This window comes from Rattus norvegicus, chromosome 6 (assembly GCF_036323735.1).
Source record: "Rattus norvegicus strain BN/NHsdMcwi chromosome 6, GRCr8, whole genome shotgun sequence".
NCBI classification, from domain to species: domain Eukaryota; kingdom Metazoa; phylum Chordata; class Mammalia; order Rodentia; family Muridae; genus Rattus; species Rattus norvegicus.
Window position 1 is genome coordinate 130,333,697 of NC_086024.1, and position 13,249 is coordinate 130,346,945.

General features: G+C 43.0%; 1 protein-coding gene across 2 annotated transcripts in view; it reads right to left on the bottom strand.

Annotated features, from left to right (window-relative positions):
• The window catches only part of Atg2b (autophagy related 2B), a 70,131-nt gene that overhangs the window by 46,718 nt on the left and 10,164 nt on the right, over window positions 1–13,249 (bottom strand). For both annotated transcript variants that reach the window (XM_063261999.1, NM_001427775.1), the window contains exons 3-6: window positions 6,463–6,615; window positions 5,672–5,774; window positions 3,492–3,654; window positions 821–1,000 (exon numbers count right to left, since the gene is read on the bottom strand). In XM_063261999.1, the coding sequence (XP_063118069.1) occupies window positions 821–1,000; window positions 3,492–3,654; window positions 5,672–5,774; window positions 6,463–6,615 (599 nt within the window). The remainder of the gene's footprint in view (window positions 1–820; window positions 1,001–3,491; window positions 3,655–5,671; window positions 5,775–6,462; window positions 6,616–13,249) is intronic.

Sequence of the window (13,249 nt, forward strand, 5' to 3'; positions counted from 1 at the left end):
CAAGACTGGCTGGAACTGGAACACAATGCCATCACACAAAAGTGCTACTGAGGGGCTGGAGAGATGGCTCAGTGGTTAGAGCACTGACTGCTCTTCCAGAGGTCCTGAGTTCAAATCCCAGCAACCACATGGTGGCTCACAACCGTCTGTAATGGGATCTGATGTCCTTTTCTGGTGTGGCGGAAGACAGCGACACTGTACTACTCACATACATAAAATAAATTAATTAAAAAAAAAAAGTGCTACATGTTCCTCTGCCCCTTAATATGCAAAACTCTAAAAGCAACAGTTACACAAATCTAAAGGCAGTGTCTAAAACTTTACATCTGCATAAAAATCAAAGCTTACAAATGTAAAGAACTGTATATCTAGCCAAAACAGAACCCATGAAAGTTTCTTTAAGAAAAGGCACGTGTGGGTTAGGGATTTAGCTCAGTGGTAGAGCGCTTGCCTAGCAAGCGCAAGGCCCTGGGTTCGGTCCCCAGCTCCGAAAAAATAGAAGAAAAAAAAAAAAAAGAAAAGAAATGGCACGTATGCTCCCCAAAGACATACACGAGCTGGTTACCCAAGGATATTGTCACAGCAGGGCTGTCCCTCAGCACGTACAGCTACCTACAATATCTGTTCCATTAACAACCTCCTTAGAAGCTAGCAAGGGAAAGACCTTCCTGAGAGAGGGCAATTCATAAAACGGCAGGAAGACGTAGGCAGAATACTGACAGTCAGGATAGAAGCTCGCTTGCTCACAGAACAGCCCTCAGCAATCGACCACCATAGACTAAATACCTGAAGTTTGGAGGAAGAAAACAAAAATACTGACCTTGGCTCCTGGAAGCACTTCGTTCTGTTTTAAAGTGAGACTCAACCCCAGCCTGCCCAGTAGCCTTCCAATCTGCACTGGATCGGACGGTGCTATCTCTGGTAAAGTTCTAGTCAGTTGTGGGTGTGGCTCATAAACAATTTTGGGGTTCCAGCTAGGTGACAGCTTTGGCTCAGTTTCCTATAATAAGGCAATAAAAGTAACTTTAAAATATTTTAGCATAAATACGTCAGGGTGTGAGAGATAAATATCATCTTGAGAAAACAGTATTTAGTCCAGTGGTGGTGGCACACCTTTAATCGCAGCAGAGGCAGATGGTCTGTGAGCTCAAGGCCAGTCTGGTCTACAGAGCAAAGTTCCAGACAGCTAAAGCTACACAAAGAAATGTCTTGGAAAACAAAAGAGAGAGAATGAAGTATTTGGCCAAACTGCATCATTACATTGCCTTGTAGCTAAAATGAAGCACTACTGTGTTAGCATAGCACCTAGATATAAAAATGAATCATTGGGAAGACCTTATAAAAACACAACAGAGTCAGCGAGATGGCCCAGTGGGAACGCACTTGCCACACCTGGGGCCTGAGTCAAATCCTACAGTGCACATAACCATGGGAGAACTGACTCCAGCTAGCCTTGGGTCTCCACACATATGCCTCCAAATACAGTACACACAAGCTCGAGTGCGTGCGTGCGTGCGTGCATGCGTGCGTGCGTGCGTGTGTACAATATTTATTCAAATAAACACAATATAAATAAGAAAACCAAACCAATGTGGAAGTTAACACCTGTAATCCCAGCCTTCAGGAGACTGAGACTAGAAATCACTAGCCTGCAACCTGAGCCACACAATGACAAAGTGAGAGACTATATCTCAACACACACACACACACACACACACACCACACACACACACACACACACACACACACACACACACACACACACACACGGAAGCAAGCCCACACCACAATAGACCTGAGTTGTGAAACAAAAGGCAAATTATAGAATTACCAACTTATAAAAGAATTCTGTACTTGGCAAAGAATTCAGACCTCTTAATAAGGGGAAAGAAAGACTTAAGGAATGGTTCTTGTGCTAATGCCCACTACGATAGGCATTTGTCACGGAAGGCTGAGACACAGCAGGAAGTGCCTAGTTGCTGTGACTTACAAGAAGCAATTTAAGGAAGGAAGGGTTTCCTCTAGGTCCAGGCACACACTGTGCTGGGGAAGGCAAAGAGGCAGGAAGCAGGCGACCACACTCAGTGCTCAGCTTTCTCCTTTTTCTGTGGCCTGAAAGCAGCCCATCAAATGACATCACCCACACTTCAGGGGGCCCACCCACCTAATCATGCACACAGACTCCTCACAGGCATGCCCGGAGCCTTGTTTCCACACTGACTCCAAACCCACCAAGACAACTAGACCGTTCATTCTACCTACAGATATACAGGAAGCATCTCTCCATTAACTAACAAGCAGCAGGCTGGCGGGACAGGCAGAGCTTTAGGGGTTCAAGGCTGGTCTCTGATACATTGGCTGAATATTTGTGCTAATCAGATCTGCTGAACTCATTAGTGGATGCTGTATTCAGGAAAATTTAAGAGTCCCCAGCTTCTTTTTTCCTAGAAGAGATTCACAAGTAGCCCAGACTGCCCTCAAACCTGAAAGACTCTTTGTCAACCTCTCAAATGCTGGGATTAAGGTATGCACTCCCACCACCATAGTGGGTTGGCCTAAAGCTGCTAACTGTCCCAAATTCTAATGCTAAATTAGCATTAGACTGGTAATCAAGACTGGTTACCCCAAAGGTGAGACACTGAGTGATTCTGCCCCCAGTTAATTGTGATTGGTAAATAAAGATGCCAATAGTCAATAGCTGGGAAGAAGAGACATAGGTGGGGTTGGTTTTGCAGGCATGGGAGAGAGAGGACCATGATGAGGAGGAAGGATATGCAGGTGGAGGAAGAAGCCACCATGGGTTAGCTGAGCCATAAAAACATGGCCCTGAGGGCTGTCCAGTTGAAGTTAAGAGCAGCTCAAATGGAACATAGAAAATAGTAAGTAGGGCTGGAGTGGTGGCTCAGTGGTTAAAAGCACTGTCTGCTCTTCCAGAGGTCCTGAGTTCAATTCCCAACAACCACATGGTGGCTCACAACCATCCGTAATGAGATCTGGTGGCCTCTTCTGGCCTGCAGGTGTACATGCAGGTAGAACACTGTATACATAATAAATCTTTAAAAGAATAGTAAGTCATAACTCAGGGTTATCCACAGGAAAGTAGACTCTGACAGCTCCCAGCTCCTGCGCTGCTTAAGGCATACTGTGAGTATGAAGGCCGAGTGGGTGTGAGCTTTATCCGAGGACTCAATAACCAACGGTAGAGTAGAAACCCTGCGCCAGGATCATTAATAATTTCTGTGACACCCAACCCGGGCTAACAGCCTTTATTTAAAACTTCTAAAAATCATGACTATGTTTTGAGTTGTTTTGTTCGTTAGGTTTTAGTCTGGTTTTTGAGACAGGGTCTCACACATACAGCTCAAGGTGGCCTTGAACTCACTGTCTAAGGATACCCTTGAATCTCTGATCCCCTAACTCTGCCTCCCAAGTGCTAGTGATGGGACCTAGGGCTTCCCGGATGCTAGGCCAGCCCTCTGAGATCCTCTTACCACTGGTGCAGTTGGGCACACGGGAGAAGACTTTGCTGAAGCAGAAAACTCATCCCAGAAGAGAGCCACTCCCGACAGCTGCAGCAGTTTATGGGCAAAGGCCGTGGGCTGCTGCACGTCGACTCCTGAGGACTCATCGGCAGCTTCGTCACAGTACACGGTTCTGAAAGGTACAAGAGGGCACCTGTATAGACTCCTGGGGACGCACTTGCAACAACTGTCTGAAGGAGGGGTGTTTCTAAGATAAAGGGACATTTCATGGCTAGTGCCCCTAAGAATATGCCTATAGTAAGAATGCTTGTAGCCCGGGGAGGTGATGGATGAACAAGGACTTCAAGAGCTGCCTGACCTACACAAAATTCTGTCTCAAAAGAAGTTTGTTTTATCGGGCGTGTTGACACACTTCTTTAATCCCAGCACTTGGAGGCTGAGGTAGGCAGCTGGATATTTTCAAGTTCCAGACCAGCCTGGTCTACAAAGTGAGTTCTAGGACAGCCAGGGCTGTTACACAGGAATCTTTGAAAAAAGAAACAAACAACGAACAACAACAACAAAGAACTTCTTTTGTTCCTGAGGCAGAGTTATTAGGTTTGGACTCAGAGATCACTCGGCCTCTGACTCCCGAGGCTGGGACTAAAGGCGTGCACCACCACCAGGAATTATCTAGATAATTAAAATTGGGAACAAAGGGGATTAGTAAAGAGTGGAAACAGTACAGGAGAGAATAACTGTGTACGCTAAAATACAGTATGTGGGGATATGAAAATACAATCACTATTATAATTAACACTTTAAAGTCTACAGTGTGTTGGTATCGCTGCACTAAATATTTAAATAAGTAACGTTTTCACAAAGGGATAGACCTAAAATCTAAAAAAGACAACTATGGAACTCTTAAATTTCAGGGGAAAAAAAATTATTAACTGCCTAAGGTTAACCCAAGGGGAACAATCCCATCTCCTTCACAAAACAGAGTCCTGCTATGTAGCCCAGGCTATCTCTAACTCCCAGCACCCTCTTACCCTCCCAGTACCAGGATTACAAGCATAGCCTCATGAAACTCTCTTGGTAAGGGAGACCCCATTTGTTTCCATGTCAGAACAAAGAATGACTTTGCCTTGAATTCTTGTGTTAGCAATCTCTAGTTTGGTAACACGGTTCTAATTGAATGTTACTGTTTTACTATTCCGCCTAAGGTAATGCACCCTAATTCCAAAGATTTGTAGCAACAGCTACTTTACTCATAGGTGTAACTTTCTTAAAGATTGAAACCACAACAAAAACAAAAAACCCAAAACTATTCAAGTCTTGGTAAAGGCCTCAAATACAAAGCATCTTCAATATTCAACATGTTGTTTTCATTTATGTGTTTAGGTATGTATGTGTGTCTGTGTGAGTGTATGTCACATATGTGCAGGGGCCCCCCCAACGACACAAGAGCACACTGGATCTCCTGGAGCTGAAGTTACAGGCTATTGTGAACTGGTCTGCATGAGGGCTGTATCTGAACGCAGGTCCTCTGGAAGAGTAGGAAATGTTCTTAGCCACTGAGCCATGTCTCCTGTGCCCCTCAATGTACATTTCTGTGAGGAGGACATATAACATGGCCACAGTTGAACGGTTACTTCTTCAAATCAACACTGTCAGAGCTCCAGTAAGAGACAACATGTTTGACTTAAGTAAACTGTCGTCAGGAACTTAACATTAAAACAATCCTCTCGGGGTTGGGGATTTAGCTCAGTGGTAGAGCACTTGCTTAGGAAGCGCAAGGCCCTGGGTTCGGTTTCAGCTCCAAAAAAAAGAACAAAAAAAAAAAAAAACAATCCTCTCAATTCCTCAAAGGAAACAGCACCATCATCCATTTTTACTGAAGCAGTACCAAGCCAAGCACCACAAATCGAGTCTTTCCCATTACCCAGATGCACCTAAGTACTGCTGTGCACATGCTGTGAAAGAGCGTCAACATGGTGGCACTCAAGGTAACAAGAGAACTGCGTAGGCCAGCCCAGCATAGCCCTGGACATAACCACACCCTGTTGGGGTTCTGTGTGGGATGAGAGGACACCTCAGAGAGCAGTGCTGCACTCTGAGATTAAGCTATACATTAATATATATATCTCCAGCATCCTCAAGTGTAATGTCAGAGTCAGAGTGAGTTTTCAGACACGAAATCATCTTACCTGTCCACTCGGATTTCAAGTGCAGCTCCAGTTTTGGAATTTTCTGGCACATGTTCAATTCTCAAAACAGTATCTATAAAAGTGACCTTCACTCTTCTTAGTACTAGAGCAAATAAGCAATTGTCAATGGAAAACCATGTGTACACCAAGTAAGACCCCACCCCAGCCCGCCCCAGCCCTTCCTCCCCTTCACTGCTGGGCCTCCATCCCGCTAGGCAAGTGCTGACCCCTGCGACTTCACCATCCACTCTCGGGAAAGAAACAATTGCTAGTCTGAAAACAAAACAAAAAGTGCAGATGTGTTTCCTTCTGAGCACCTAAAGCCTGTATTATGCAAAACACACTGGAGCCCATAAGCACATCCCCAAGTGTCTGTGTGAAGCTGACCTCCAGCTGATCCTCCCGCCCGCACAATAAACTAAGCAAGGAGAACCCTGGGAACCAAAGCATACAACCAAACTGAATGGAATGTTTAAACAGCCTCCATTCTCAAGTGAAAAGGTAATCATTTTTTAAATAATGTATTTTTACTTCATGTGCTTTGGTGTTTTCCTCCATGGACGTCAGTGTGAAGGTATCAATCCTCTGAAACTGGAGCTACAGGCAGTGATGACCTGCCATGTGGGTGCTGGGAAGTCAGTCTGTCCTCTGGAAGATCAGCCAATGTTCCTGATGTTCACTCTCCAGCCCCAGAGGACAGTAATTCTTTTAAAAATCCCACAACAGAATGGGTCTTAGGTCCCAAACCACCACATAAAACCTGGGCTGTGAAGACGGATCACAGTGCAAACCTGTCTCGATGGTTTCCGCAAACTTTTCCAGTCCTTCAAAAGGCTGGGATGCTTCTCCTTGCTCATCTGTCAGTTTCTGGCTAAGACACTCCTTTGCCAACTGCATACTGCTGGTCATGAAGCTTGACCAATACATAGGCTCAGACCCAGTTGCTGCAGAAAGTACAAATAAAACTAAATAACTTCTCAAAGTTCTATAAATATCATTTCTTAAAATATTATATTTATGGTAGATTTTCAACATTATGATGGTACCTGTAAGAATATTCTAGAAATTACACAGGACACTAAGTATCACCTTACAACAACAAAAATACAGGGGGGAAAGTCTTTAACATATTCTTATTTCAAGGTTTATTTTTATCAAATTTTAATTTTTATTCATTCAACAAAAACCTAGTAGGAATATTTACTCATACACTGTACCATGCTCAACACCAGAGCGGGAGCAACAGCCACCTTTGTAAAGGGTCAGGCAGTGGATATTCATTTGGCTTCGTGAGCTCTGTGTTCTGTCACACTTGCCCAGCTTTCTCATGGTGCTCAATCAGCGACAGGCAGTAACCTGAACAGCACGGCTGTGTCTCAGTGAGAGCTGTGTCTCAGTGAGAGCTGTGTCTCAGTGAGAGCTGTGTCTCAGTGAGCGCGGACTAATGAAAACAGGTGGCAGACTCACGTGGCCTGCAAGCTGAGGATTGCTAAGCAACTAGAAAGATGGGAAAATCAATTATAAGTATGCATGTTTATCCCCATTAGGAGAGGTAAGATATGTACAAGAATGAGTACAGGTGTCACCAAGAAACACTGTGAAGACTGAGGAAAGCCTACTCTTCCATCTACAGGAGGAGGGAGTCCAGCAGATGGAGCAAATGACAGCAGCTACAGAATCAGTATAAAGGGAGCACAATCAGAGTGTCTTCAGAGGGACTGGACCCATGAACCCTGAGGACCCTTCCCAGACCTTGCCTGCTGAGGAAATCTATCCCTTTCATTGCTCACATCACTGCAACTACTGCCTCCCAACATGGAACTTAAAAGCCTTTTTAAGGGCTAATTTAAGGGGGTACTTCAAGGCTCAGCTTTTGATATATATATATATACACCCACCGTGGTTAAAAGGCAGAGTCAGAGCCAGGACAGGTGGCACAAGCCTTTAATCCCAGAAATAGACAGGCGGAGGCAGGAGGACCTCTGTGAGTACATGGCCAGCCTGGTTACATACTGAGTGCCAGGACAGCCAGGGGATCCTGACTTAAAATAACTAATAATAATAATATGATGATGATGATAAATGATGATGATAAGACAGAAGATCAAATCCTTTTTGTTGTTGTTGGGGGAGGTTTTGTTTTGTTTGAGATAGAATCTTACTATGGACCCAGGGTGGCTTTAAATTTGAACTCATTCCGCTTCAGCCGCTTGAGAGCAGGGATCAGAAATCTGTGTTACTACACCTGGCTAGATACAATGTGCTTATAAATTAAATTACCAGGAAGCTGGGATGATAGTTCTGTCCATAAAGTTCTTGATTTTAAAATATGAGGACCTGAGTACAAGCCCAAAGCTGGTCATAAAAAGTCTCATATGGTGATCCTAGCACCAAGGAACAGGGAAAGCAAAGCCCTAGGACTAATTGAGTCCAGACTAACAGCAGACCCTGTCTCAAAATCATAAGGTAAATAGTGTAGGATGATGTCATACAGGTGAAGGCAGGTGCAAGATACAACGAGGCGAGGAGGAGACCGAGGAGACGACGAGAGAGAAAGGAAGAGACAGGAGGGAGAGAGGGGCAGAGAAGCCGTGGCAGGACAAGATGGCAGGTGATGTTAAGATTCTGCTCTATGTGGGCTGGAGAGATGGCTCAGTGGTTAAGAGCACTGACTGCTCTTCCAGAGGTCCTGAGTTCAATTCCCAGCAACCACACGGTGGCTCACAGCCATCTGTAATGGGATCTGGTGACCTCTTCTGGTGTGTCTGAAGACAGCTACAGTGTATTATATAAATTAAATAAATAATTTTTTTTTAAAAAAGATTCTGCTTTGTGTATTTACAGGTTGTTATTAATGTTCTCAAGGGATGGATGGTACCGGGCTTTGTATGTTTAAGTGGGCAATTATATCTTATCAATTGGATCTAAGATTATTGTGTTGTGTATTCTTTTATGTGAGGGTTTAAGTGTAGGAAAGTGTGCGGCTAAGATGTGTTTCCGCCAAGATATCTAGCAGATATCTTGGGGCACCAAGGTGCGGACCTAGCGGGGTAAAAGACACCCATACTTTTTTATTTTTATATTTTTACAACAACAGATAGCGAATCAAGGTGATGGGCAAGAGTCCACTAGTAATCCTAAGAGTTGAGAGAAAGTTTTTATTTTCCAAGTAAGAGGAGACCTACGCCATGTTAAGTCATGTGATATCTTAAGTGCGGGAATTCAAACAAAGAAACTGGGAAGTAGCCTGAGCTAGCAGGCTGTCGGTCCCCTGCTGTGTGATAAGTAATGACATCTTAGAGAGTTAGAGATTAAAAGCTACTTTTTTTTTTTTTTTTTTTTTGGTTCTTTTTTTCGGAGCTGGGGACCGAACCCAGGGCCTTGCGCTTCCTAGGTAAGCGCTCTACCACTGAGCTAAATCCCCAGCCCCTAAAAGCTACTTTTTAAAGAAAGTTGTTTAGAAAGTCTTTCAGAATACTCATATTCTTTTGAACGTGGGCTCCACGGGAATTTTGGGTTGAAATCCTAGTTAGACAAGCTACTTCTTAATTACAGGTATTATTAAAAGGTGATTGAGTTTGTTTTTAGAAAGAAGAGAGTAAAGAGATTACCTGAATCAGGTGGGGAATTTCATCCACGGTTCAGAACTTAGATAGGGAAAGAGTAAAGAGTTGTGATGAAATGTCTGTAACACCAGGGAGAGTGAATGCAGGCATATATTGTAGAAATTATTGAAGATAAAGAATCTGTGGCTCCGGGTAGAGAGCTTAACAGATTGAGATATTTTGGGCAAAAGTCGTGGTTTGATGTGTTGCTTATTGATATTGAAATTGATAGAAAGTATTTGTTTTGTTTTATGAATTTCCCTGCTAAAGGCCATATGGTTCGTTGATGCCGGCTAGCGAGAGTCTGTGGTTACTTTTGATATTTACCGCAACAGGAAGCTCAAATTCTCTTAACGTGGGCTCCACGGGAATTTTGGCTTCATTTCCTGCTATCATAGAGTACAAAAGCCTATCAGGCTCATTGTTTAGCTTGCTTCCTTTCTTAAAAAAATTGTTTAATCTTCATAATGGGTGTGACTTTGAGTTTTATGGTTATATTATTACTCTGGGAGAGAGTGCAAGATACAAGCTTTTCTGGTTCCAGACTAAGGAACACAGTATTTTGGGAGAAAGATTTTTTGTGTTTTTAAAAAGTGTGATTAGGGGGGTTGGGGATTTAGCTCAGTAGTAGAGCACTTGCCTAGCAAGTTCAAGGCCCTGGGTTCGGTCCCCAGCTCCGGAAAAAAAAAAAGTGTGATTAGGCTCTGGAAACCTCACAGAGTCATATTGATCAGATTTGATAGAGGTAGACCACCTGAAAAAAATTAATGCAGGAGAATCAAACAAAAAGATATCTCGATTCTAAACTTTTGTCTTGAGAGTTGTATTTTACAGAGTGTGCCTACTTGGAATCCTGGTCTCAAGGACTTTCAGCTGGGTCCAGTCAAGACACATTGGCTACAGCATTTGCTTCATTCTTTTTACCCCCTACCCCAAGAATATCTCGATGCCCTTGTACAGCTTGAAGAAGTTATGGAGGAGTCATCACCCCAATTCCCTGGACTTTGGGGGGCTGAAAAAGTGGTTATTCTAAAGTTGTTTTTATGAGGGATTTAAAATTGGTTGTAATTTAACAGGGAGGAATTAGCTAGATTGAATTGTACAGTCATAATCTCATTTGGTAACTAGGCCTAAATCATATCTTTGTTTGGGTATACAATTTATTTGTCAAAAAAGTTTAAAAGTACAAGGTTTAGAGCCATCTTTCTATTGTTGTCATTACAAACTTCTGAGTTGATTACACCTGTGAGTTAAGATTCAAATAGCAAAGTCATGGCTCTGAGTTTGTGAGAGAACTTTCAAGATGTTATTAAGATATAAAGACAACAGTCCAGATTCTCTTATATAGGTAGATGGTTTTCAAAAACGTCAGAAATCCACAAAATTTGAGATTTAAAGTTATTTATCTTTTGTTGAGACATATCTGCTCCTAACAGTTCCCCTTTGGCGGATTTAACGAAGAATTTGAACATCTCAACCTCCAGATGAGGCAATACTTTGTGGCTAGGCAGCCACTAGATAAAACTGCCTGTTTCATCTGCAGACTAATACAGTCCATAAAAGGACAAATTATGCAGAACAGTTGACTGATAAACTCTGCCAAGACAGGGTGATCAGCCCTTCAAAATCTGCATTTCAAAAAGTCTGTCAGTTGATTTTGGGCCAGAAGGCTGAAGACTTGTGCTCACGTGTTGCTAACAGGGGATTGTGCTAGTGGAGATTTGTCTCTACAACCTCTCAGTTCTGGAAGCCATGTTAGGCTTCCTTTGTGTATAGATATTTGGTCATTCTCAGATTTCTGACGGGGCTGAAGACTGATTATAGTCTCATAGCCTATCAGGCTGTATAACTCTGATATACATATTTTATTGGATAGTTATCAGATAGTATACAAGCTAGCCAAGATATAATATAGATTTTAAGCCTTTCTTAAGCTGGAATGAATAACTAAATGTTCTGTCTAACTGACATAGTGATGGACTGGGTGTTGAGAATATCATATGCTTTATAAATTGTAGAATGGTAATAACTGTACTCAATTTATATATACGTGAAAAGGCTTTTTAACTGGACAAAACGGGGGAAATGTGATGGTTTGCCCTGAAGTTATCTGTATTTTGATGCTAATTCCACTGCCCCAAGTACAGCAGCCTAGTCAAGGACTCAGAACTCAGGTGACTTCACCAGAACCACCTCCCCATTGAATTTGTAAAGTACAGGTGAGGGGCAGGTACAGGATAGAAGGAGGCCTGTTATTGGAGGAGAAGGAAGGATGGGTGGGAGAGAGGTTTGAAGGAAGAGGAGGAGACGAGAGAGAAAGAGACAGGAGGGAGAGAGGGGCAGGGAAGCCGTGGCAGGACAAGATGGCAGGTGATGTTAAGATTCTGCTCTGTGTATTTACAGGTTGTTATTAATGTTCTCTAGGGATGGATGGTACCGGGCTTTGTATGTTTAAGTGGGCAATTATATCTTATCAATTGGATCTAAAAAGAAAAAAAAAGATACAACGAGGCCTGTCACTGGACGAGAAGGAAGGATGGGTGAGGGAAGAGGAGAAGACTGGAATGGGAGGAAGGAGATATTAAGATTCCTCTCTGCACATTTACAGGTTGTTATGAATATTTTTAAGGGACGGATGTATACAGGGTTTTGTGTGTCCAGATGGGCAAACTGTATGTTATCTAGGTGAGCAATTATATCTTATTAATTGGATCAGAAGTTATTGTGTTGTGTGTTCTTTCAGATGTCGATTTAAGTTCAAGAGAGTATGTGGTGGCTGGAGACACTAGGCTGCCACAGAATTGGGATGTGTATGTCTGACATGGTGGCAACCTGCCTTGGGAACTAGATGGGTAGAGATTGTTGCCAGGCTCAGAGAGAAGCCATCGGCAGTGTGATATGGGATGGAGCAAAGCGGGTGAGACGCTTTGCTGACTGAGATGAAGATGTCTACCAGATATCCTGGGACACTATGGTGCCAGACCTAGTGTAGGGTAAAAGACAGCATTATATTTTTTATAATTTTACAGCAACAAAACAGAGTATTAGGAACAATACCACAGGATATTCTCTGGCTTCAATGTTCATGAACACACACACACACACACACACACACGCGCGCGCGCGAGCAGATTTTTCCAGGTGTGGTAGAAAACTGCTACAATTCCAATACTCAAGAGGGTGATGAGGCTGCAGAGTGAGTTCAAGTTCAGCCAGGGCTGCACCGTGAGACTGCCTCAAAATAAATACATCAATAAAATAGATCACTATAGTTCTGTGAAGCATCATTTGAGTTTTGTTTTTCAGGAAATACTCTGGATTATAATTTATGCATATGTACACAGCATTTATCTAGAGTGATCATTCTACCCATTTCTCTGTGTTCCCTTCCACGGCTGAGAGCACAACACCTTCTCCAAGCCCGGCTTAGATAACTGTTAGCAACATGGATGTCGTGAGTCACAAATGAACTGCTATAATCACTAGCGGCCATTGTTCTTCAGCACCACAGTTGTTTCAGATTTTACCAATCAAAGTCCTGTCAAACCCAGTCCTGGAGGCTGGAAAGTTGGGAGCCTGTACTACTCTTACAGAGGACCTGTGTTCCATTCCCAGCACCCACATCAGGCTGCTCGAAACTGCCTGTAACTCTAGCTCCAGGGGATCTGATGCTTCTGACCTCCACAGAGGTCATGTGCACACATACCCAAGGCCCTCCCTACATACACATAATTCAAAATCACAAAAATTTCAATCTAGCCCTATGCCCTTCCAATATTTTCCCATGAATCTTTGAATAGTCTTTCACATTTGGGAACACAATATTTTGAATCTTTAAAAGAGAAGTTACTTCAGATAACTAGAGTTAAATAACCACATACTATCTATACATTAGTGCTCTGGAGCATGACTAAGGAGGGAAACCATTCTACAGGTATACTTACATACATCCTACACAGTGCCAAATCCTCAT